The following is a 25,657-nucleotide window of genomic DNA, read 5'->3' as shown; positions in this document are numbered from 1 at the left end:
ATAACTGTAAACTTCTCCTCCTTCTCTTTTGAAGAGTGACTAAAGAGCATGATTAGGCCAAGCTAGAAGGAGTGATAATGTTGTGAATAGAAGACTCTGGTAAATTAAATTACCATATTTCATATATAGAAGTCATAGTTGCATTGGCTATGGAACAGGTCCTAGAGCTAGTCAGAAAGCTCATCATGAAGATGAAAACAGAACAATAGAATTAAGGGAAGAGTACAGTGGATCTCTGACTTTATAAGTTTTCTTTTTACTGTTTAGATGCCAAACATCTGAATACAAACTAAATAATTTATCATCTCATTTATGACTTCTCTGTGAACTCCGACATTTATGTGTTTGAAGCAAATATGAAATTTGCGAAATATCATAATATGAAATTTATGTATTTAAATGAAATATCTTAAAGATAGAAAAAAATGTAGCTTAGTGGAAAGATGTTAATTTTGTAACCTAACAGGAAAGGATTTGAATCCTATTTTTGCCGCTTATTAGCTGTAAATCTTAGGCAAGTAAACAAAAAAATTCAGCCGCAGTTTCATTTTTGTGAAACAGAAATATATATCTGTCTTGTCATTTTCAGAATTAGAAATAATGTAAATGCCCATATTGGCACTTATTAATAGTGCTTATTATCATTATTGTTTTTAATGCTATAGTATTCTTTATCCCATACTTTAAATAAATAACTACATGCTATACTTGAGTGTATACTTGAGTGTATAGTAAATTTTATAGTTTATATAGCTATCACTATATAATACATGTAAGGAAAATATAATGCTGACCAAATATAAAATTTAGATATTTTAATTATAATTTTCTTTCTTTCAGAATTACTTACTGTCATCTACCTTTCCAGAGTAAATGGCTTTATGTTGGAACAGAAAGAGGAAATACACATATTGTAAATATTGAATCTTTCATTCTTTCTGGATATGTTATCATGTGGAACAAGGCAATTGAATTGTAAGTTTGAACTTGGATATCACTTTATTGGCTTAAATACTTTATATAGTTTTGTAACATATAGGTCAAATTACAGTTATTTGATACGTCTATTACTAACTTATAATGAATTTGAGTGAAAAGTTTAGTAAAATCACTTAAAGCCATAAAGGCTTTTTAAAATGCAAATTCCAATATTTTAGGCTTTCCAAATACCATAAATAATTAAAGTTTATATCTAAAAATTTGATGACAATATAGTAAGCCTTATTCTACAAGTTACTCATGGAAATCTCACTTTGTTATAATCAAGCTTGGTATAGCCACTTTCAGTGAGAATGAATTGTGTTATGTAAAAATAAACATGACTGCTGCATATGATTTTAATGCTTTTAGCTTTTTCTTTTCTTGCCTCATTAAAATACTATTCTGGGCTCAAATATTTTTTATGTTATGATATATATGTTTTTTTGGGTATGTGATTGATAGTGATTACCACTTGGCTTTGGCACTGATATTTAAATTTCTGTGCATGTAAAATGTGAAATTCTCCAAATATCATACTTTGTGGAATTTCAAGCCATCTGTATTAGGCTGTTTTGCATATCTATAAAGGAATCCCTGAGACAGAATAATTTATATAGAAAAGAGGTTTAATTGGCTTATGGTTCTGTGGAAGCATAATGCTGGCATCTTCTCAGCTTTCAGGGAGGCCTCAGGAAGCTTACAGTGATGGTGGCAGGTGAAAGGGGTGCAGGCATATCATATGGTGAAAGCAGGAACAAAAGGAGAAATTGTGGGGAGGTACCACACGCTTTTAAACAACCAGATTGAACAATAATGTACTCACTATTGCAAGAACTCATTTACTGTGGCAAGAACTCACTATCACAAGAAGACCCCTAAGGGTATGGTGCTAAACCATTCAAGAGAAATACACCTCCCATGATCCAAATACCTCCCACTAGGTCCTACCTTCAGCATTAGAGATTGTAATTCAACATGAGATTTGGGTAGGAACGAATATCTAAACTATATCACCATCTATTTGTAGTATATACATAAGCAATTCTTCTAGTAAAATTATTAATCAGAAAAACAACTTTTATTTAACACATTTATGCTCTGTACATATTAGGTCCTTGATAAGATGTTTGACTTGAAGTGGGCTCATTTTCTGCATCATATTTAGTCTAAGTTACAAAATTATTCTGCAAAATTCTGGTTAAAACACCCTGCTTTTGTGAAGTTTGACTCTGGAAATAAATCTTTTACCTAATCTTAATGTTTCAGTATGCATGTATGTTGCTTGATAAGGAAGGTTGTTACTAGTTATACTCTTGTCATGATAGTCCTTTTGTATTATGTCTGAATGGGTCTTTCATTAATGCTCCCTCATTAGATTAGGAACTGCTCCAGAGCAGAATTTTTGTTTATTGTTCTTTTCTTGTTCTTCATATTTAGCTTATTTCTGTGCTTTCCAAAGTCGATACTAAATGATTAATGACATTATCGAAGCATTAATATGAATACTTGTTAAATACATACTACTCTTGACTTACAGCTTTTATTTGTGTTTTCAAGATAATTGGTTTGAGCTATTTTTCTCTTGTTTCATTGTTCTGTGTGAATGTTTCTAAAAACATATATCCATAAACAATTATGTTTCTCCCAAAAGTTACTTTATTAGGTATTTGGGAGGGTCCTTTCCCCCCTGTAATCCTAGTCCTCTAAAAGCAATAAAGAGGGCTGAATTTAATACTTTTTATATAATATTGTTTCAGGATATTATTAAAACACAAGCTTAGATAGACAAGAGAAGATTCAGTTATAAAACTTTTAAACAAATTCAATGTTAGTGAAACATACACAGATCCATCATTTGTGTTCAGGTTGAATGCTACTAAAGTAATTGAGAAAAGTTTATTATGTTAAGCAAATCAAACATTTCACCACTCTTGCAATGTTGTTCCTATATTCATTTACGTAACAAATCCTTTAATGGTTCAGATTTCCACCTGAACTAATGACTTATACTTTATATTTATGTATTTATATAGTCTCTACAACTTCAAGACTAGTGAAGAGTTTTTAAAAATGTGTCTTATAAGAGAGGCTAAGATCAGGAGAAATTATAGAGACAAAATAAGGCATTTTTATTTTCATAATATACATATGATTCAACATTAGAATAGCTCTATTTTATATATAAAACTGTGTTTTATAGAGTTATACATGCCTCTGCAAATGTTCTTGAAATATCTCAGAGAAATTATTAATAAATCATATGTCATCACTTCCTGAATGTCTCTTGATTTATTTAAACCAGATTTCAAAAAGTATGTTTCATAGAATTCTAATTCCACTGTGATAAATAACATTTTAAATACCAATTTTCAATCTGCCAGAATTGTCTTTTTATTGCTGTCTACCTGTTGAGATAAATTAGAAAATGTATGTAACTTCCTGTTAATATATGTCAAGTGTATGGGACAGTAATAAAATATGCATATAATTAAGACTCATTTAATAAATATAATTTTAATTAATGAATTTTAACAATATATTTTGTAAGTAGGACAAATGCAAGAATTATCTTTAAAAATATGAAATTGTTCCTATTTTAAGTCCTTATTGAAAAACTTTTCATTTAATGTTTATTTTTCAGCTTGTTTCTATTTTTAGTGAATTATTCTAATTATAATTAGAGGCAATTCCCAAGAGTATGAATAGTTGTATTTCCAAAATGTATATATTGGTTATTTGGAATCTGGCACACATTCTTCTTATAAACAGTGATATTTGCAGAATATCTTATAAAATAACAGTATAGAACTAAACTATCATTAAAACTATTTATATGGGAATTTATATTCCAGATTCTAGCACAAAAAAGCAGATATTCTGTAGGGCAGCCCTAACATTTAAAAAAAGGAAACTTTTTTTCTACATGTGATTAAAATTGGAGCATGAAATTTATAAACAAATCATAAAAGTGTAAGACTCATGTTTAACATCATTCAAACATGTTTATTGAGTTCTGTTATTTGATAGATACTAGAAACAACCATGAACAGAGAAAACATAATTTCTGTACTCCTGGGACTTTCAGTTTAATGAAGACAAAGCTAAATAAAAAGGCAATTACAATATATTGGTAATATAATATGACAATTTCATGAGAAGGACATCTATTATACAGACAGGGGATCTCAAAGTGGTATCTGTGAAGGATGTTACATCTATGCTGAGATCCAAAGGATGAGTTTCAGTTAGATGAATAAAATACCAAGGACAAGGGGCAAAGGGAACAGAATATTTAAAGGATGGAATGTAAGATAATTTTCTGTTCTAAGCCCAGAAATTTTAAGTACTATAGTTTTTAGTTTGTTGCAATGCCTTGGAGATAGGATAGTAAGAGATAAAGCTGGAAGGCAATCAGGTTTTATAACATGAAAGGCGTTGTTAGCCAATTTAAGAAGTTTGGACTTTAAGACTAATAGGGAGCTAGATTTTGAGAGTCGTAAGCAAAAATTTGTCTCAATCAAATCTATATTTTAAAAATGCTATGCTGAATGCAGATATGGAGAAATGATTAGAGATAAAGAAAAACTGTGTTCTTGGTAAAAATTATGTTGATAGTTGTAGGAGTTGAGATAAACCAACATATTAAAGAAATATTTAAAAGAGGGAAGAATAATAGGGAAAAATTAAGGATAACTTCCCAGTGTTTGGCTTGAGCAATGGTGTATAATGGTGCCCTTGTATAAACAGTTGTATAATGGTGTACAACCGTGTGTAAGAGTATATAATTTAGTGAATGTGCAAGAGATGGAGTAAAATAATAAGCTGAATTTTAGATCCATTGAATTGTAATGTGTTAATAAGACTTTCAAGTGGAGTTGGTATAGAAGAATGGTAGGAGGCAGGATATATGGATCTGAAGGTGATGAGAGAGATCAGAATTTACAGGATTGTTAAAACCATGAGAACAGATGAAATTGTGCATGAAGAATATGTAGAGAAAATGTAGCAAACTAACAGCCATTGAACTAATTATGACTGATAGATATGATTTGTTTGGCCATCAGATTATTTAAATATGCTCTGAATTATTATTTTCTAATATTTAAACATTGGTAAAGCAAAGATTAAAAAATTGGACTTTTTGATCAAACAATCCTAGTCTAGCATTCCTATAGGGCAATAATCAACTGCAACTGAGTAATAACTTCTTTATGTAGGTAAGCAATATGCGATCCAGGTTGGTACAGTTCTTATTCAGCCTATTTAACTCACTTGCAATATCTGCCTAGTTCCTAGGCTTTGTGACCATATATATAGCAGTCTAGGACAGGATACCATGGAGTATCAACATTTAAGATAAGGGAATACAATGAAATGTCCATAATGGAAACTAATATCAAAAAGGCTACTTTAGTGAATGGGAGAAAAAGAACTAAATAATGATACCTAGAAGAATTACTGCACATTTTTTTAGGTAGCTAGTACATGAAAATAGTTCATTGATAATTATATCTAAAGTAATTTTTTTATAATTTTCAGAATCCAGCGTCCACAGATGCTTTAGGTCAATTTCTTATGACCATAAGTTTTGCCAGGAGTACTTTGTGGGTTGTGGAAGTTTAATGTTAGGGAACAAGCCAGAAGAAATACCCCAAAATGTTAATAGGCATTATCTCTATACAGTGAAATAATGTGAATGCTTTTTCCTCTTCACTTTTGATGTGTTCTATATTTGTTTAAGACAATAAATAATGTTTCTTCTGGAGTCTGAAAAAGTAACTACAAATAACAGAAGTTTAATGCTGGATTACTTTCAGAACTAGAATATTTTATAGTTTAAGAATCTAAACAAAAGAGTCTTGTATGTGATCCAAGTAGTGTTTCTCAAAACAATTTCTGTGATTTCATTAATATGATCAATGAAAAAGGATTTAATGGACTAATAATTTTGTAAAGAACTGAAGATTTACAATGCTCATTTGGCTCTAAGAAATTCTGTAGGGGAAAAAATATTTAACTTTGTTTAATTCAGGGTTTCCCAAACTTTTAAAATACTAACTTACCATTTTGGTAAGTGTTACTTCAATCAAACCAAGAGACAGAGAGGTTATGGTTTGTTGGCTTTTATGAATTCTGAGTAGATAATTTAAAGACATTAACCCTTATCAGAGGCATTTTATACCTTTACAGAACACAGCATTTATGTATGAATGATATGTTACCTATAAATGTGGAAAGAATTAAAGCTATGTAAACTCTTTATGAAACCGTGTTTGCTTTTTTCTCCATATATATATTTTATACTATATATATATATATATATATATATATATATATATACTTTATATTTATACTATACACACACACACACATATGTATTATACTTGAAGTTCTGGGATGCATGTTCAGAACATGCAGGTTTGTTACATAGTTATACATGTTCCATGGTGGTTTGCTGCATCCATCACCCCGGCTACATTAAGTATTTCTCCTAATGCTATCTCTGCCCTAGCCCCCACTCCCCAACAGGCCCCAGTGTGTGATATTCCCCTCCTTGTGTTCATGTGTTCTCATTATTCAGTTGTCACTTATGAGTGAGAACATGCAGTGTTTGTTTTTCTGTTCTTGTGTTAGTTTGCTGAGAATGCTGGTTTCCAGCTTCATCCATGTCCCTGCAAAGGAATTCATCCTTTTTATGACTGCATAGTATTCCATGCTGTATATGTGCCACATTTTCTTTATTTAGTCTATCATTGATGGGCATTTGGGTTGGTTCCATGTCTTTGCTATTGTGAACAGTGCTGCAATAAACATACATGGGTATGTATTTTATAATAGCATGATTTATAATTTTTTGAGTACATACCCACTAATGGGATTGCTGAGTCAAATGGTATTTCTAGTTCTAGATCCTTGAAGAATTGCCACTGTCTTCCACAATGGTTGAACTAATTTACACTCCTACCAACAGTGTAAAAGCATTTCTGTTTCTCCACATCCTCTCCTGACAGCATCTGTTGTCTCCTGACTTTTTAATGATCACCATTCCAACTGGCATGAGATGGTCTCTCATTGTGGTTTTGATTTGCATTTATCTAATGAGCAGTGATGATGAGCTTTTTTTCATGTTTGTTGGCTGCATAAATATCTCTCCCTTTGAGAAGTGTCTGTTCATATCCTTTGCCCACTTTTTGATAGGGTTGGTTTTTGTTTCCCTATAAATCTGTTTAAGTTTTTGTAGATTCTGGATAGTAGTCCTTTGTCAGGTGGGTAGATTGCAAAAATTTTCTCCCATTCTGTACATTGCCTGTTAACTATTTCTCCTTGAAGAAGTCCTTCAGATCCCTTGTTAGTTATATTCCTAGATATTTTATTCTCTTTGTAGCAATCAGCAGTGGGAGTTCACTTATGATTTGGCTCTCTGTTTGTCTGTTATTGGTGTATAGGAATGCTTGTGTCTTCCTGTATGTATTCTAGAATGCAAATAGTAACTCCGATTTTCCTATTATCACATCAATCATACGATTTATTGAATGCATACTATGTTCTGCTATAGTATTAGATGGTGTATGTATCTTTTAATCCACACAATTATTCAGTAGGGTCAGTGCTAATATTTCCATTTTTAGATGAAAATAGGATGAATCCACCAACAAAATTCATCAATATTCAATCAATCTGTGTTTATTCCTCTTGGTCAGTCTGAGGAGTCAGTGTCAGAAGATCCTGGAATTAATTTGTCACTTTGATTCTGAAAAGTTTCTAAGATTTAAATCTTCTTCATTGTTTTGTATAGAATCTTTGATAATTTTTATGTGTCTTTAAGAAAGAAACTGAAACTATGTTAATATAATCATAGTAAGATTAATTTGGCACTGTTAGGTCATGGAGAAAAGCTGCAGAAAGTGGAGCAATAATAAAACCTTTGTCATACCAGGTCATGTCATATTTGATCATGACATAATCATTTTCAAAGTGATTTAAGTTAAACTAGGAATTATAAAAAGAAACATGCCAGGTATCAGAGTAGAATAAATTTAAAGTCAGATTGATAGAAACCAGGTCTTTTAGCAATATGCTGTTAAACTCATAATTATCTTATTGATTATACTAAATAATCTGATAAATGTGGTAAAACCATTGAACTAGGTTTGTCTAATTTGTTGGTTTTCTGTAAGAAGGTTATCACTAGAGTTATTTTTAAATCAAAGGTGCCACTGTACTTTTCTTTAGGGGAAAATAATCAGAGGAGATTTCATGTGAAAGAAAGTCTTAAATCAGATGTGTACTTCACAATTTAATTGAGACAGGTTTACAGCATTACCTTTGTGACTGTTAAAAAAAATTCAGGGATACTTATTTCAGATAATAAAGAACCACAAACATTTCAGATAATAAAGAACCACATTGTTATGTGGATCTTTGTGTTTAATCCAATTTTTTTAAATGAGTAGTTTGCAGTTTGTAAATAAAAATACAGTTAGTAAAGTAAACCAAAAACTTAAGTGAATCTCAGCTTAACTCTAGAATGTTGGGATTTTATTCCAGTGTAATCTTAATTTCTTTGTTTTAGTCTCTAGTGGAAAGTATTTTAATGTTTGGTTTTTAATACTGTTTTGAATTTATTTAACAGATCCACCAAGACTCATCCAGGCCCAGTTGTACATTTAAGTGATAGCCCAAGAGATGAAGGGAAAGTGAGTATTATGATATCATTATTATTATTATTATTTTCCTCATTCTTGAAAAAAGGTATACCTTACTATTATTGTATATCTATTATCTATCCCAGTTGATAGCATTTTATATTATTTAAAATGAAAATTTGTAGAATTAACAAATGAGTAAATGAATGACTGAATGAATAATTCACACTACTGATGGTCCCAAATTAAGTCTTTAGCTTTATTGAGAGCTAAAATTGGTATTTAATATTGGCATTTTGAAGATGATAACATGTAGGACAACTTTAATTTTCAAATACTCTATGCTTGAATTTAATAATGTGATTATAATTTTCCTTTGTTACTCAGTTTGGTAATAAATGATCAATATTAAATAACATAAATTAGCCAATCTTGATTTTATTAATATGTACTTATATGTAAAATGTTATCAGATTATAGAAATAATTCGTATTCACTTTGATTATTTCATAATTTGCCTTTGATGGTGAGGAAACAGTTGAAAACATGAAAATATCTAAAGTTTCTCTATTATTATAAATAATGTGTCTTCAATATATAATTTTTGCTAAGTACTATAGAAAAGATTAATAAATTATTTAGTATGTAGGTTTGGTTCTTTGTTTATTTTTAAAGGATAGAAACTGAATAAGCCTACCAAAAATTGAACCCGAAAGGTAAGTCCACTCACCCATGGAATAACACTGGGTTCCTTCACATTGATCCACAAATACAATATAATTCCAATCAGGTGTCATCAGAGTTTATTTTTTAAGAATTCAAAGGATGATTTTAAAATTTATTAAGAAAAGAAAATGTTTATGAATAGCCAAGACATTTTTGAAAAAGAAATGCAGTGTTATATTGGTACAGGGGTGTACAAGAAGACCAATATACCTAAATAAATAATCCCTAAATGTTTCAGGTGTTTGGGAAAAAATGTTATATATTTTAGAGAAGATATTTGAGGACATAATTAGCTATTGAATAAATGGTGTTGGGCAATTGGTTCTTCATTTTGAAAAGAATAGACCTCTGCCTCATACATACATAAAGAACCAATGTTTAGTAAACATTAAAATCGTGACTCAGAAAGTATTCAAAGATGCTTGTGGGATATGGGTTATTAGTCACTGTGGAGTAGGGACACCCTTGGACAAAAATCTGAAAACTTTAGGGCATATGCTATTACAAGTCTATCATAATAAAAAGTAGGCAACAAAGTGGGATGTAATATTTCCTAGATGTCACAAATAATGAACATTGAAAATACATAAAGAACTTGTACTAAATCCTCATGTTGTAGTAAGAAATTAATATATAATATCTAATGACTAAATCAGAAAATAGCAATATAAACATATTTAGACATATGAAAGTAAGGCTACCAAAAAATATGATTTTAAGAGTTGATGTGGTTGCCTCTTACTTCTAAAGAGAAGAATTTGGCAGTGAGGAGCAAACAGCCTCACTAATAATTAGGGAAATAAAATATACAGTTCTTTACCAGACTGGCAAAATGTTAAACACTGAAAATATTAATTTAAAAATATCAAATAATGGAAAAGGCACTGGGAAATAGCATCTAAATATATGTATATATACCAGGATGAGCAATCAAGCATTATCAACATTTAAAACATATATTTATTTTTAGTATTTATTATGACCTGGAAAATTCATTTCCCATATCTACACTGTTTATGTAACTAATGGAGCAAACTGTTAAAATAGTCTAAGTGACTCTTATAGAATATTGAATAAATCAGTGTTGATATATTCTTACTGTGGAATGTTGTGTTGATATGGAAAGCTCTTTAAGACACATTTAAAAAAAATGAAAGTTGCAGAACAGTAAGATATAAAACCACTGAGCATTGCCTTTATATTTGTACTTACATGTTCAAATGCCTAAGGGAAAAAAAGCCTGAAAAAATATAAACAAATCTGGGAGGAGACTGAAGATCAGAATTGGGGAAAATGGTCAAAGGTATTCTTATTTTTTGTGTGTTGTTCAAATTTTTATGAAAGAATATAATGTGGCAATTATGTAATTAGAAATTTAAAAGACTGCAAAATAGATGAATATTGGCATCAGAAAACTATAGGTTTGAGTTGTGTCTCTAGCATTTATTAGCATATAATCTTGAATAAATCACTTTACTTCTTGTATATCAGTTTTTCCATCAATAGTCTTTCATCACAGAAGTTTTTTTTATTTTAGCATTTCAGTTTTATCAGCCTTTTCATGTGATTCTTACTTTTTGTTTTTTAATCAGTAAATATTTCCCTACCAGGGAGAAAATGCAATTCTGTTTTTTCTATCTGTTTTAAAACCATGATTTTCACAATTAGATTTTAATCTTTGTGTAATTTATTTTATGATGATTTGATATACTAGACTTTTATTTGTACATGTAAATAATTCATTTATTGTATAGTCAATCTCTTTTCCATTGATTATGCATCTCATTCATATATCAAGTTCCCATATTTGGGTGGGTCTTCTGGGCTTTACCTTTTGCTGCATTATTTATCTACTATTGTACTGACATACTTTATTAATTATAACTTGCAAAATATCTTGATATCTGGTAAGCTGGTCCCCTTTTTCTAAATTATCTTGGCTATTTCTGACTCATTATTCTACTATATGAATTTTGGAATCAGCTTATCAAGCTCAGTGTAATTCTCAACTGGGATTTTATTTGAAATTTGAATGTATAACTTAGAAAATATGCATCTTTAGGATATGAGTGTTTCATCTATAAATATGATATAAACATGATTTTCATTTGTGTTTTGCTATAAATTTTTTATAAAAGTCTTTTATATCTTCTGCTAGTTTAATTTGATAAGTACCTTATAGATTTTATTGCCCTTGTGACTCAATCTTAAGTTTCATAATTGTTTATCTTTAGATTATAAAATATTATTGATTTTTTAATATTTTGTATTCAGCTACATCATTAAATGTTTTGTTTTTAATAGTTGTTCTTAGATTGTCTGGAATATTCTATGTATAAAAACAGCAAATATAGACAAATTTTCTTACTTTCCAATATGTATAGTCATATATATCTTTTTTGTTTTTGTTGGCTAGAACCCCAGTGCAGTGTTGAATAAAAGTGGTTTTACTAGGAACTTTCTTTTGTTTCCAACCTCAAAGGAAATGCTTCCATGATTCCAGCATTAAGTAAAATGGTTGTTGCAGATCTTTGATTGCTATTATGAAGTTAAAAACACTCCACCTATTTCCAGTATTCTAAGAGTTTAAAATTATGAATGGTGCTGAATTTTATTGAATGCTTTCTACATATATGAAGATTATTATTTCTTAATTTGTTAATTTGTTGAATTATTTTAATAGATTATCTAACTTTCAACGTATTTGTATTTCTGGAATAAATTAAACTTGGAAGGGGAAAGCTTCTCTTGGAAGCTAATTGGTGAAGTGCAAGAAGGAACAAACTGCTAAAGTTAAGGATCCTACAAAATCAACATAACATGGCTGGACACAGTGGCTTATGCCTGTAATCCTAGCACCTTAGGAGGCTGAGGCAGATAGATCACCTGAGGTTAGGAGTTCAAGACCAGCCTGACCAACACGGTGAAACCTTGTCTCAACCAAAAACACACAAACAATTAACAGGTGTGGTAGTGTGCACCTGTAGTCCCAGCTTCTCAGGAAGCTGAGGCCGGAGAATTGCTTGAATCTAGGATGCAGACGTTGTAGTCAGCCAAGATCATACCACTGCATTCCAGCCTGGGCAACAGAGCAAGACTTCATCTCAAAAATAAAAATAAAAAATAAAAAATTAAGATAATGTCATGGTATCAGAAAATAGGCCATCTTCCCCCCAGTATATCATTTGTAAAGAAACTATGCATTTATCTACCGAATATAAGAGGGTGCTTTTGAACTGAGAGATGCCTGTGTTGATTAGATACAGTATTGAGTACATCTGCTTGAATTCTCTCAGCTTCTCTTGTCTCCCAAACAAGGGCTGCTTGCTTCACTTCAGGTTTGGGAGAATTAATTAACTTCATGCAGTATTGCTTCCTGAAGTTGACAAGCTAGTCCCAGGTCTCTGGCTCCTTTCATTAATTCTGGATTCAGAAGATGTGTTACAACATAAGGCATTCAATCTGGCTTCCCTAACAGACACCAAAGGGATAAAATGCCACAATTCTGAAGAGAGAGGATGTAGAGGATGTTAACCTCCCATGGATAAAACCTTGACCAATATTAGACAAGAGACAAGTAATAAATTCTGCCTCTCTTCCTCCTCATTATTTGACTAATTTGAGTCATAGTTTTCTCACATAAACTTTTGAAAACTTTTTGCAAGACCATGCCAGTACACCTGTTAGGTGACTGGTGATGTCTCTTCTGCTTCTCCCCATGAAATAGTGGTTAGTGTGATAATGAATCATCTTTCTTTTATTTTTACAACCCTGAGAGTGCACTACTCCCTTAAACACTAGGACTAAACCTTGCTCCAGGCTTTTTTTTGTACACATTCCTGGTTAAGATAACAGTTATTACAGTTATTTTAGATAAGGGACTGCTACAGCCACGAACTAAATCTGGCATGCTGCCTGTTTTCTCAAATGTTTTATTGAATACAGCCATGCTCATTCATTAAGGTATTGTCTGTGGCTGCTTTCTTGCTGTAAGAGTAAAGCTGAGCAGTTAGGCCTGCAAAGCCTAAAATATTCACTATGTGGCCTTTACATAAAATGTCTGTTGACTCCTGTTTCAGTTTGTAAACCCTCAGTATTGGATTTTTGAAGCTAGGTTGTCTCTTGTCTAAAATTAGCAAACCTGTTGAAGGTTTCAGGTAAAGTGAATTAAACCCTTCTGTGTAGTGACATCATAGTTACTTTAAAAATGTTCTGTGTTTAGAGACTAATCTTTCTGTTCTAGAAAGATAAGACAAAGGGAGCTCAAGTAGTCATGATGTTTGATATCGGGTAATGATAATTATATAATGATGATGAAATAAAATAACTTCCTTGAGCACACTTGTATTAGCTTTCCATTGTCAAAATAAATTATCATAAATAACTTAAAAGAACAAAATTCATTATCTTTCAGTTCTATAGGGCAGAAGTTCAATGCAAGTCTCAGTGGGCTAAAACCAAGGTATTAGCAGGGTTGCATTCCTTTTTAGTAATTCTAGAAGACAATCTGATTTCTTGCCTTTTTCAGATTGCATACATTACTTGACTTTTAGCCCCTTTGTCTATCGTCAAATTTAACAACATAGAATCTCTCTGACTCTTCTTCCACTATTGGTCTGTTTCTCACCACAACTGGGAAACATTCTTCACTTTTAAAAGTCTTTTTTGTTGTTGTTGTTATTTAAGGAACATATTGACAGGTTCCAAGATTAGAGTGTAACTAGTAGAGTGTAAGACTCCTTGGGAGTCCTTTTGTCTTCCTACATCATCTCAGAACAGTAATTACTGATTTACCAAATCCCATACATCCCCTAAGGTAGCTTTAAAGGAACGCTTACCTTCTGTAGCTCTAGGGACGACTGTGCTAAAAATAGGCCCAGGAGCTGCTTATAAGGGACCAAGAACATAACTTTGATAGGTTTTATTTGTTAAAGTCAGAGCCCTGATAAGGAAAGAGTATGACCTTGGTATATTAGTTTCTTATGACTGCCATAACATGACCACAAAGTGGGTGACTTAAAACAGGAAATTTATTTTTTACCAATTCTAACAGCCAGAAATCTAAAACTAAGGTATCAGGCTGTGCTCCTGCTGAAGACTCTAGGGGAGAATTCTTCCTTGCTTCTTCTAGCTTAGGTGGCTCCTGATGTTCCTTGACTTGTGGCAGTGTAACTAGAATCTCTGCCTTCATTTTCCATTTTCACATGATCTTCTCTATGTCTCTGTGTGTTCTCTTCTTTTTATAACAGCAACAGTCATTGGATTTAGGGTGGGCCTAGGTGGGATTTAGTGCCCACCCTAAATCCAGGATGATTGCTTCTTGAAATCCTTAACTAATTATTTCTGCAAAGATTTTAATTCCAAATAAAGTTACATTCTGAGGTTCTAGGTGCACATAAATTTTTGAGGGCACTATTCAACTATTAACCTGGGATGGAGAAATTTGTATAGATTAAGCCTGAGAATATCGTAAATCCCAGCAACTCCCAATTTCCTCAAACCCTTCTGGTCAGCAAAGTACCTCTTTCACCATTTTTGGAGAGCAGTTTCCCTTTTCTGGGTGTAATGACCAGAAATAACCTCACCTAAAATAATTTCCTTGTATGATGATGTTTTCCTCACAAGACCACCTCCAATATCATTGCATTGAGGAAAACAACCAGAATCAGATCTCAGATCTCAGCACAATCTAACAGAAGCATAAATCTTCTTCCAGGAAGAAATTTAACTAGATGTGAAGGAAATAGAATACCTACCAAAGGAATTGAAGATCTGACTAATACTGTCATTCACCAAGGAAATGTGTTTAGAGTGGTTTTTAAGGACTTGAACTTGGGAGCTGCATAGACGAGAGTTTATTTTTATGGAGGCACTCACTTACGATTTTGGATTTAGTCCTGTGGCAGGAACACTTGGATATGGTCCTAGTAGTAATTTGCTGAGATGACCCTTTGAAGCCTAGACTAAAAAAAAGTAGAGACATCAGAGTCTTTTGGTATAGTATTAAAAAAGGGATAAGGGAGATGATATGTTAAAATGAATATATTATGTTTGTTCTGGCAACTCACCTTTTGACTATGTTCCCTAGGAGGCTTCTGAGGACACTGTCTTCACTTAACCTAGTAAGAAATGCCCCAGAAAGGCAAGTATTAGCTTATTTGGAAGCCTGGTAGTGGTTGTCCCTTTTAAGGCCTTTGTTGACAGTAGGAGTTAATGGAAGAGAGTCAGGCTCTATAATTCATGGATTAGTAGAGGCCAGGTGGCAAGATTTAACCCTCTGGCAATATGGGTTTAATTACCATAATAAGCAGAAAGGCTGCAGTGGCAATGCAGGAATCTGTAGTAATAGCTAATATATCTTGATGTTTCTAGGAGCAAAATAAGTTGGGAAGCTGACTGAGATGTTGTTTGCCTTGCATGATCAGAAAAAAATTAAGAGCAGTTTAATTTTTGACATATCATCAAAATGGAAAGTTACAGTATCTCCTCAGGTTTTCAGATATAAGTGAGTTTGCAGATTCAGAAGCTATTGATTAAAAAAGGAGCTAGTTTTCTGTCACTGAAAAAGAATCCTGAAATGATATCATAAGTACATATAGTAATTATAGAAACATCTGTGATCATTTGCAGAAGTAACTGTTTAGTTTTCAGGACTGTTAAATATAGAGTCAGAGCAGACATTAATACTGGGAAATTAAAAAAAAAAAAAAGAAATTATGGACCTCCAGTTACAGGCAGGACATATGGAATGAAATAACCAGTTGACAGATGGAGCTTTGGCCCAAGTCTAATCTCACAGTAGATCTAGTGAGTATGCAGACAAACCCAGTTATTTTCTCTGAATGTATAATTTGGACAGATATGCTTAGTAGCTGAAATAATCCTCATATTAGTTTGCTTACATTGTTATTAGAGGCACATAATAGGAAAGAAAAATGGAATCTCCTGAAACTGTCTTCCTCTGCCAATATTGTAATCAGAAGCAATAAAGCATCTCTGAAGAAATTGCAGAGATTAGCACAATTAGACTTGAATGATGCAATGGTAGTGGCCACCAGTACATTATTGTTGAGTTCCATTGTGTAGGTTTTGCAAAAGAAAACAAAATGGATTGAGGTTGGTAATAGTATATTGCTATAAAAATAACCAGGTGACAGTCCCAATCACAAGCTGCCCAGCTGTTGATACTTTTATGGGTATAGATGAATACAACCTATGGTACCTAATATACAGTTATTTATTTAGTGAAATCTGTTTTTCACATGGACGTGGGATGGACCTCATATTAATCAACAGGGAAGGACAAAAGAAAGGGCTGAAGTATAAATTCAAAATCTTTCTCCAGAACTATGTTATTTTTTCTGCTCTTGGTCATAATATAATCCTCAGGAATCTTGATTGTCTGGACATTCTTTAGAAAGTATACCAATTCATTTTGTTGCATATGTAATGCTAACTGCTTCTGGTGAGCAGACCTGGCAAGTTCCTTTATAGCTCATAAAATTCATGTTTCAGAGAGTAGGAAGAAAATACCACAAAGATCCAGAGGTCTTTACCATATATAAAGATTTTTAGGGTCTTAGGGTCTGGGCATACAGACCATCTCCTCTAAATTAAAGCATAAGCTATTTTACTTCTCCTAGGAAAGTATCACATCACTTGATGATGCTTTTAGATTTAAATAATAGTTTATAATGTCCTTGAAATTACTGAACCAACTAATTTTTAGATCACCCAAAAGTCTACCAGTTTTGAGTGAAGCCCTAGAGAAAAACCTGGTAGTGTTTGTCCCCTAAGTCAACGATGCTTTGCAAGCTACTCTACCACTTGGGATGTATGATTTAGTAGATCTGATAGAGCATAATGCATCTGGTGGATAAAATGTTCTACTGAAAAGCCCACTAGAGGAGTCACAGCAGTTACTATCCATTTTCAAAGCAACTCCTGACATACTCCTGGGGCCTTGTAGAGTCTGAACTATGGAACACCAAATGACTATGTAACCTGTGCTGTCTATCATAAGTTAGATGTTATATTCACTGAGTCATAAAATTGGTTGGGAGACATGGTATATTTAGGATATTAGCTTTGAACTTTCAAAAAGTTAGTAAATTAGATGTACATGGAGTCAAGAATTCCATCTGTTGCAAAAATGCCTTCATCTCAGACTACATATATAATCTCATGGAATTGGAGGGGAATACCTAAAACCAATTGACAGAGGAGGAAAGAAGTTATTCCTGCTTCATAGACAAGTCAGAAGATTGGTTGGCATTAGTTGGTTATGGACTGTTGCTCAATTACATCTCCATTAAGGGATAATCCTGACTGACACTGGTAAAGAAAAATTATCACAATTTGTAGAGCCAATAGCAGTATACTGCATTATGCATTTCATATTAATAATGATACAGTTATTTTAAATTCAGAAAAATTTTCTTCCACTTGAAAATGATAGACTCTTCATTAAACAACTATTAGATCAAGTAGAAAATACAAATTAGGCTGGGAAGATGGCCGCCTAAGAACAGCTCAGGACTTCAGCTCCCAGTGAAAGTGCAGAGGGTGAGTGGACGCCGCATTTCCAGACGAACTCTTATTGCCCACAGACCAGGAGATACCCAGGCAGAGGGGTCGCCAGCTTCGCAGTCCCAGCCGGTGCGGCTGTTTTGGCCCCCGTGGGGCTGATTCTGCCCGTGTGGCTGATTCCGCCCGCGTGGCTGCTGTGACCACGCCCTGTTGCTGCGGTTCTCCCTACAAAAGCCACTGGTCTGGGAGCCCTCTTAGCTGGTGAGCAGAGCCCTGAGACAGCAGAGTTGCCCATTCATCTGAAATAGCGAGTCAGGCCAGGAGATTCCTAGGCAATAAATCCACCAGGAGCCGGCGCCGCAGTTCAAGCCGACTCCGTGAGTCGCAGCACGGGAGATTCTGGCGCCTATTCAACAAGTGACCGGAACGCGGGGTCGTTCAACTTAAAAGAAAAGACTCTGAGTCAGGGAGCCAGGTGATCAGGCTCGGTTGGTCCCACCCCTCCACCCCAAACAACAACGAAAACAAAAACAGTAATAGGAAACCCTCTGGGTTGAGCCCTTCAAACCAAGCACAGCTGAACTCCCGTGGGGGAGGGGCTTCCGCCATTACTGAGACTCTCCACCGCTAAAGAGGCAGGCTTCCATTGCCAAGGTAACCCGCCGTTGCCGAGGCAACCTGCCACAACAGAGAGAGTCCACCATAACAGAGGCGGAGCCACCGCTGCCAAGACAGTTCTAACTACGCCCATATAAAAAGGACTACAGGGAAGAGCTCAGGGCAGCTGGGCGGAGCCCACAGCAGCTCAGCAAAGCCCCTGAGGGCAGGCAGTGGCTAGGCGTGCTGCTAGCTGGGCGGGTCAGACCTGAAAGAAAAATCAAAAAAGGCAGTAGTGCAACGGAAACTCATAAAGCTCCAACTCCCCAGGACAGAGACAGACAACAAGTGCATAAACCCACAAAAATGGGAAGAACCCAGCGCAAAAAGGATGAAAACTCCCAAAACCAGAACACCTCTCCTCCTAAAAGGGATCACAACTCCTCACCAGCGAGGGAACCAGACCGGATGGAGAAGGAGGGTGATGAAATGACAGAATCAGACTTCAGAAGGTGGGTAGTAAGAAACTACAATGAGCTAAAAGAACATGTTCTAACCCAACGCAAAGAAAATAGGAACCTTGAAAAAAGATTGGACGAACTGCTGACGAGAATGGACAGCATGGAAAGGAGTATAAGTGAATTGATGGAGCTGAAAAACGCAACACGAGAACTTCGTGAAGCATGCACAAGCTTCAACAGCCGAATTGACCAAGCAGAAGAAAGGATATCAGAGGTCGAAGATCAACTCAATGAAATAAAAAGAGAAGGCAAGAACAGAGAAAAAAGCACAAAAAGGAATGAACAAAATCTTCAAGAAATGTGGGACTATGTGAAAAGACCTAACCTACGTCTGATAGGTGTACCTGAATGTGATAAAGAGAATGAATCCAAGCTGGAAAATACTCTTCAGGATATTATCCAGGAAAACTTCCCCAACCTAGCAAGGCAGACCAATATTCAAATCCAGGAAATACAGAGAACACCACAAAGATATTCCTCAAGAAGAGCAACCCCAAGGCACATAATCATCAGATTCACCAGGGTTGAAATGAAAGAGAAAATGCTAAGGGCAGCCAGAGAGAAAGGTCGGGTTACCCACAAAGGAAAGCCCATTAGACTCACAGCAGATCTCTCAGCAGAAACCCTACAAGCCAGAAGAGATTGGGGGCCAATATTCAACATCCTTAAAGAAAAGAACTTTCAACCCAGAATCTCCTATCCAGCCAAACTAAGCTTCATAAGTGAAGGAAAAATAAAATCCTCTGTGAATAAGCAAGCACTCAGAGATTTCATCACCACCAAACCTGCTCTACAAGAACTCCTGAAAGAGGCTCTACACATAAAAAGGAACAACCAGTACCAGCCACTCCAAAAACACACCAAATGGTAAAAGAGCATCAACACAATCGAGAATCTGCATCAACTAACCAACAAAACAGCCAGGTAGCATCAAAATGACAGTATCAAATTCACACATAACAATACTATCCCTAAATGTCAATGGACTAAATGCCCCAATGAAAAGACACAGACTGGCAAATTGGATTAAAAGCCAAAACCCATCAGTGTGCTGTATCCAGGAAACCCATCTTACATGCAAGGATACACAAAGGCTCAAAATAAGGGGATGGAGGAAGATCTACCAAGCAAATGGAGAGCAAAAAAAGGCAGGAGTTGCAGTTCTCATCTCTGATAAAATAGACTTTAAAGCAACAAAGATCAAAAGAGACAAAGAAGGACATTACATAATGGTAAAAGGATCACTGCAACAAGAAGAGCTAACGATCCTAAATATATACGCACCCAATACAGGAGCACCCAGATACATAAGGCAAGTTCTTAATGACTTACAAAGAGACTTAGACTCCCACACAATAATAGTGGGAGACTTTAACACCCCATTGTCAATATTAGACAGATCATCCAGACAGAAAATCAACAAGGATATCCAGGACCTGAATACAGACCTGGAACAAGCAAACCTAATAGACATTTACAGAACTCTCCACCCCAAATCCACAGAATATACATTCTTCTCAGCACCACATCACACCTACTCTAAAATTGACCACATAATTGGCAATAAATCACTCCTCAGCAAATGCAAAAGAACAGAAATCATAACAAACAGTCTCTCAGACCACAGTGCAATCGAGTTAGAACTCAGAATGCAGAAACTAACACAGAACCGCACAGCTTCATGGAAACTGAACAACTTGCTCTTGAATGTTGACTGGATAAACAATGAAATGCAGGCAGAAATAAAGATGTTCTTCGAAACCAATGAGAACGAAGACACAACATACCAGAATCTCTGGGACACATTTAAAGCAGTCTCTAGAGGAAAATATATAGCAATGAGTGCCCACATGAGAAGAAAGGAGAGATCTAAAATTGACACCCTATCATCAAAATTGAAAGAGCTAGAGGAGCAAGATCAAAAAAACTCAAAACCTAGCAGAAGACAGGAAATAACTAAGATCAGAGCAGAACTGAAGGAAATAGAGACACAAAAAAACTCTTCAAAAAATCAATAAATCCAGGTGCTGGTTTTTTGAAAAGATCAACAAAATAGACAGACCACTAGCCAGATTAATAAAAAAGAAAAGAGAGAATAACCAAATTGATGCAATAAAAAACGATAAAGGGGATATCACCACAGATTCCACAGAAATCCAAACCATCATCAGAGATTATTACAAATAACTCTATGCACATAAACTAGTAAACCTGGAAGAAATGGATAAATTCCTGGACACCTGCATCCTTCCAAGCCTAAACCCGGAAGAAGCCGAAACCCTGAATAGACCAATAACATGGTCTGAAGTCGAGGCAGCAATAAAGAGCCTACCACCCAAAAAAAGCCCAGGTCCAGATGGGTTCATAGCTGAATTCTACCAGACATACAAGGAGGAGCTGATACCATTCCTTCTGAAACTATTCCAGACAATCCAAAAAGAGGGAATTCTTCCCAAATCATTTTATGAGACAAACATCATCCTGATACCAAAACCCGGCAGAGACTCAACAAGGAAAGAAAATTTCAGGCCAATATCCATGATGAACATAGATGCAAAAATCTTCAATAAAATACTGGCAAACCGATTGCAACAGCATATCAAAAAGCTCATCCACCATGATCAAGTAGGATTCATCCCGGGGATGCAAGCTGGTACAACATATGCAAGTCCATAAACGTAATTCACCACATAAACAGAACCAAAGACAAAAACCACATGATTATCTCAATTGATGCCGAGAAGACTTTTGACAAAATTCAACAACCCTTTATGCTAAAAACCCTCAATAAACTAGGTATTGACGGAACGTATCTCAAAACAATAAAAGCTATCTACGACAAACCAACAGCCAATATCATACTGAATGGGCAAAAACTGGAAGCATCCCCTTTGAAATCTGGCACTAGACAAGGGTGCCCTCTCTCACCACTCCTATTCAATATAGTACTGGAAGTTCTAGCCAGAGCAATCAGGCAAGAAAAAGAAATAAAGGGTATCCAAATTGGAAAGGAGGAAATCAAATTGTCTCTATTTGCAGATGACATGATTGTATATCTGGAAGACCCCATCATCTCAGCCCCAAATCTCCTGAAACTGATAAACAACTTCAGCAAAGTCTCAGGATACAAAATCAACGTGCAAAAATCACAAGCATTCCTATACACCAGTAATAGACTTCAAGAGAGCCAAATCAAGAACGAACGGCCATTCACAATTGCTACAAAGAGAATAAAGTACCTAGGAATACAACTAACAAGGAACGTAAAGGACCTCTTCAAGGAGAACTACAAGCCATTGCTCAATGAAATAAGAGAGGATACAAACAGATGGAGAAACATTCCATGTTCATGGTTAGGAAGAATCAACATCGTGAAAATGGCCATACTGCCCAAAGTAATTTACAGATTCAACGCTATTCCCATCAACCTACCAATGACCTTCTTCACAGAACTGGAAAAAAAAACACCTTAAACTTCATATGGAACCAAAAGAGAGCCCGCATAGCCAAGTCAATTCTAAGCAAAAAGAACAAAGCAGGAGGCATCACACTACCGGACTTCAAACTATACTACAAGGCTACAGTAATCAAAACAGCATGGTACTGGTACCAAAACAGAGATATAGACCAATGGAACAGAACAGAGGCCTCAGAGGAAATACAACATACCCACAACCATCTGATCTTCGACAAACCTGACAAAAACAAGCAATGGGGAAAGGACTCCCTGTTTAATAAATGGTGTTGGGAAAACTGGCTAGCCATGTGCAGAAAGCAGAAACAGGACCCCTTCCTGACACCTTACACCAAAATTAACTCCAGATGGATTAAAGACTTAAACATCAGACCTAATACCATAAAATCCTTGGAAGAAAATCTAGGCTAAACCATTCAGGACATAGGTGTAGGCAAGGACTTCATGACCAAAATGCCAAAAGCAATGGCAACAAAAGCCAAAATAGACAAATGGGACCTAATCAAACTCCACAGCTTCTGCACAGCAAAAGAAACAGTCAGTAGAGTGAATCGGCAACCAACAGAATGGGAAAAAATTTTTGCAGTCTACCCATCTGACAAGGGGCTGATATCCAGAATTTACAAAGAACTAAAGCAGATCTACAAGAAAAAAACAAACAAGCCCATTCAAAAATGGGCAAAGGATATGAACAGACACTTTACAAAAGAAGACATACGGGAGGCCAACAAACATATGAAAAAATGCTCATCATCACTGGTCATCAGAGAAATGCAAATCAAAACCACATTGAGATACCATCTCACACCAGTTAGAATGGCGATCATTAAAAAATCGGGAAACAACAGATGCTGGAGAGGATGTGGAGAAATAGGAACACTTTTACACTGTTGGTGGGAATGTAAATTAATTCAACCATTGTGGAAGACAGTGTGGCGATTCCTCAAGGACCTAAATATAGAAATCCCATTTGACCCAGCAATCCCATTACTGGGTATATATCCAAAGGATTATAAATCATTCTACTACAAGGACACGTGCACACGAATGTTCATTGCAGCACTGTTTACAATAGCAAAGACCTGGAACCAACCCAAATGCCCAACGATGATAGACTGGATAGGGAAAATGTGGTACATATACACCATGGAATATTACGCAACCATCAAAAACGATGAATTCACGTCCTTTGTAGGGACATGGATGAACCTGGAAACCATCATTCTCAGCAAACTGACACAAGACCAGAAAATCAAACACTGTATATTCTCACTCATAGGTGGGTGTTGAACAATGAGATCACATGGACACAGGGAGGGGAGCACTACACACTGGGGTCCGTTGGGGGGAAATGGGGGAGGGGCGGGGGGGTGGGGAGGTGGGAAGAGATAGCATGGGGAGAAATGACAGATACAGGTGAGGGGACGGAAGGCAGCAAAGCACACTGCCATGTGTGTACCTATGCAACAATCTTGCATGTTCATCACATGTACCCCAAAACCTAAAATGCAATAAAAAAAAAAGAAAATACAAATTAAAAAAGGTGAAAATATAAACATCAAAAATTGTAACACAGATATCATAATATATGGAATATTATGAAAATAATTAAAAACAATTTGTAGCCTTTACATCTTATATCAATAGAATTATAAATTAAAATACATAAGTCTAACATGAAACACATAAAGCTAGAAAAAAGTTCAAGAAAATAAAGCAAAAAGAAGAATAACAGACATAAAAACTTAAGAGCAGAACTTCAGTTAGTTCTGATTTTAAGCTATGTTATAAATTGACCAACATGCTAGTTCCTTGAATAGAACATAAACTATGCAAACCAATATCTAACCCAATCAAGAAAAATAGGGAGAAAAAAAAGTTACAAAGAATACTACAGAAAACAAGCGGAAGTCATACAAAAACTAAGGAAATTTTTTAACTTTCAAGTTAAATTATCTTACACAACTCTAAGCAAGTAAATATAAAATCCTAGGTAATGTGGATAGTCCCATAGGGAAATTATTAACAGTGATACCACTGGAGACAGAAAGTTTATGAAAATGAGAAAGTTGTTATATTACTACTCCCACCCAGAAGTAAAAAGACAGATGACTTTATAATGGAATTTTACTACTATTTCAAATATTAGATAATACCACTATTAGATGCTACATAGACTGTTTTTAAAAGAGATTACCAACTATGGCCAGTTGGACAAATACGGCCTGCCTGTTATTCTATTAAATAAAGTTTTATTGGAGATTGTATAGTCTGGAAAGCCTAAAATATTTACTATTTGGCTTATTACAGGAAAAGTTTGTAACCCCTGTCCTGAGTATAGTATCAAGAAAGGAAAAAATTCAAATTATTTTTATGGAGAAATTATAATAATGATAAGGAAATCTAACAAAAGTTGCATGAAAAACTATGGATTTGTTGGATGTATTAATATCAGCAGAAAAGGAGCAACATCAGCAAGGTGGCAAAATAGGAAGTATGAGTTTTCATTCTCACACACAGTCAGCTACAATTCACATATAGATTCCCTTTGTGAAAAATGACAAAGTAATTGAAAAGTTTCTGAACCCCAGGACAACATGAAACCAAATTCACTAACACCAGTAAGGAGATTTAGGATGCCTCCTTACCAGAAATCCTGCTCCTGGTGCAGTGCTATATGATCAAGGAGAGAATTCCTGGATCCCAGCTTCATCCAAGGGAGGTAAGAACTTTGTTCGTATATTCAGCACCTCAGTTTTTCTAAAGGAGTTCCCCAGAGAATCGGCTTCTATCTTGCCAGTCTTGGAGCACGGAGTTCTGAAACAGTCTAGCTGCCTAGACAAGAACAGAAGCAGAAAATTGGGCTTATAGATGCTTTTGACCTTCCCTGCTCTGCCGCTCAGCACAGAGGATAGATGAAAAATCCCAGCCCTCAGCTTACCTCTTAGGTTGAAAGGAGTTGATCTGTGCATCCAATACCCTAATTTCTCCAGGGGTGCCAAAACAAAAAAAAACCTAGCACATGTCTCACTGATCCTGAAGCTCTGATGGGTCTGGTTCATCTAACTGTCTGGGGAGAACCAAGGTGGTGGCCTGAGCTGGTACATGCCATATCTACCCCACTGGGCTCAGCACAGATTGAGAAGATAAAGACCACAGATACCTGTATCTCCATGGGAAAG

General features: G+C 35.0%; 1 protein-coding gene across 7 annotated transcripts in view; it reads left to right on the top strand.

The window, feature by feature from the left end:
- STXBP5L (syntaxin binding protein 5L) overlaps window positions 1-25,657 on the top strand; it is a 413,694-nt gene that overhangs the window by 135,604 nt on the left and 252,433 nt on the right. For all 7 annotated transcript variants that reach the window (XM_074404291.1, XM_074404290.1, XM_074404292.1 and 4 more), the window contains exons 6-7: window positions 841-975; window positions 8,615-8,678. In XM_074404291.1, the coding sequence (XP_074260392.1) occupies window positions 841-975; window positions 8,615-8,678 (199 nt within the window). The remainder of the gene's footprint in view (window positions 1-840; window positions 976-8,614; window positions 8,679-25,657) is intronic.

This window comes from Saimiri boliviensis, chromosome 8, assembly GCF_048565385.1.
Source record: "Saimiri boliviensis isolate mSaiBol1 chromosome 8, mSaiBol1.pri, whole genome shotgun sequence".
NCBI lineage: Eukaryota > Metazoa > Chordata > Mammalia > Primates > Cebidae > Saimiri > Saimiri boliviensis.
The sequence above is the reverse complement of the archived record's forward strand: the minus strand, read 5'-3'. Positions and strand labels throughout refer to the sequence as shown.